Source organism: Diachasma alloeum, unplaced genomic scaffold (genome assembly GCF_001412515.2).
Source record: "Diachasma alloeum isolate Michigan unplaced genomic scaffold, Dall2.0 Dall_scaffold_01418, whole genome shotgun sequence".
In the NCBI taxonomy this organism is placed as follows: domain Eukaryota; kingdom Metazoa; phylum Arthropoda; class Insecta; order Hymenoptera; family Braconidae; genus Diachasma; species Diachasma alloeum.
Genome location: NW_021681516.1, coordinates 4,098 through 5,589, shown reverse-complemented (window position 1 = coordinate 5,589; position 1,492 = coordinate 4,098). Strand labels below are relative to the sequence as shown.

At 39.7% G+C, this 1,492-nt stretch overlaps 1 protein-coding gene across 1 annotated transcript in view; it reads right to left on the bottom strand.

Moving 5' to 3' along the window:
• The window catches only part of LOC107046475, a 12,418-nt gene extending 11,210 nt beyond the window's left edge, over positions 1-1,208 (bottom strand). The window contains exons 1-2 of the mRNA XM_015269098.1: positions 1,121-1,208; positions 476-618 (exon numbers count right to left, since the gene is read on the bottom strand). Coding sequence (XP_015124584.1) covers positions 476-618; positions 1,121-1,153 — 176 coding nt within the window. The 5' untranslated portion in view covers positions 1,154-1,208. The remainder of the gene's footprint in view (positions 1-475; positions 619-1,120) is intronic.
• Positions 1,209-1,492: the final 284 nt, after the last annotated feature.

Sequence of the window (1,492 nt, the reverse complement as noted above, 5' to 3'; positions counted from 1 at the left end):
GGAAGGTATATAAGGACTGCCCCCACACATCGGAGCTCAGAATCGGAGCTGATAGCCCTGAAGATGCAGACTGCAATGTTTGCGAAACGTCGGCGCAATGCTGAAACTCAACGCGGCATCCATCCGGAAGCCAACCAAGTCATTAATAATGGCCGCGAAAGCCTCAAAACTAAGGGGAGAACCTTTAGATATTTCTAAAATATTACCGTCATTCTCAATCGCAATGAGTTTGAAGGCAAGCAACAACATCTTTTCCTTCTCTCAAACTTACTTTGTCTCTTCAGGAATATTATCTAATTTCCAAAAAATATAATTTTTTCATTCAGTATCATTCTCCTTTTGTCCGAAGAGTCCCGATTTCTTGTCTGAAACCTACCATAAATTGATCGAATATGCATGCGATGGTCTCCACTCAAGAAATTATATTATGTCGATTTTTCTCTCAGTGTATGAAGGCAAATTTTGAGATATTTACGTTTTATATTGGACACTTCTGATTGGCTCCTGAGATTCATCAAGCTTGTCCTCAATTCCCAAATATTTCTTACTGTTACCCCGTAATTTTCGGTAGTAGTGATGACGCAAACTATTCATCGAACGATATGGCTTGACGAAAATCTGAAATATGAATGAGAGTAGGAATCGATTTTTTCAATTTCTTCATCTCAAGTTTCGGGGCCCGGTTCCATTATCTGCCAAACGTTATCTAGATTGCTTTTTGTGTTCCAATTTTATCTTGAAATTTCAACTTGTAATGTATGGGTAAATTCTAATGATACTTTTAGAAATGCTCCTTTACGTTTTGAGCGGACGTGACGTCACGGGATATTTGTTCCATCCCTTCCATTGTAGACCACTGAAGAGAATACATGTCGATTAATTGAGATTAGAATAAATCCACTCGAATCGTTATTAATTATTGTCCCAGTGTTCATTTATTCATTAATCCCTCAACCCCCGGTCATCACAAACTCGATGCCCTGTCACTGAGAGATCCCCGAAAACTCGTAATTTGGATTGAAATAAGAACTAAAAAAATCTGAACAGTTTGAAAGAGCGTTTTTAATTAATATTGAGGAGTGAGTTCAATAGAGGAGAGATATAAATAATGTATAATTACCGTGGCAAATGGCGGCATGTCAGTTGCTACCATGGGGGTGTAGGAATTGAGGTAGTTGGGTGTAACAATTCACTAACAAATGTAATTAGTATTTAAATTGCAGTTTAATCAAGACGTTTAGGATATAAAAGAGAAAGAATAATCAAAGTGATCTGATCGGAGGTCAGTGTTAGACTCTACTGACTATAATAAATCGCGTAAGACGGGAATTTGGATACGCGTGACAATAGGTGCGAGCGAGAGGTATTTTATACTGGGAGCGTGACAGAGCGCGATGATGTCACCGATGTCCAGTTGTGTCTCTCAGCGTGTCGTATCCGTGCGTGTGTTACGCGTTGGTGTGTGTGTAGCGCGACGCTACAGGGGGGGGGG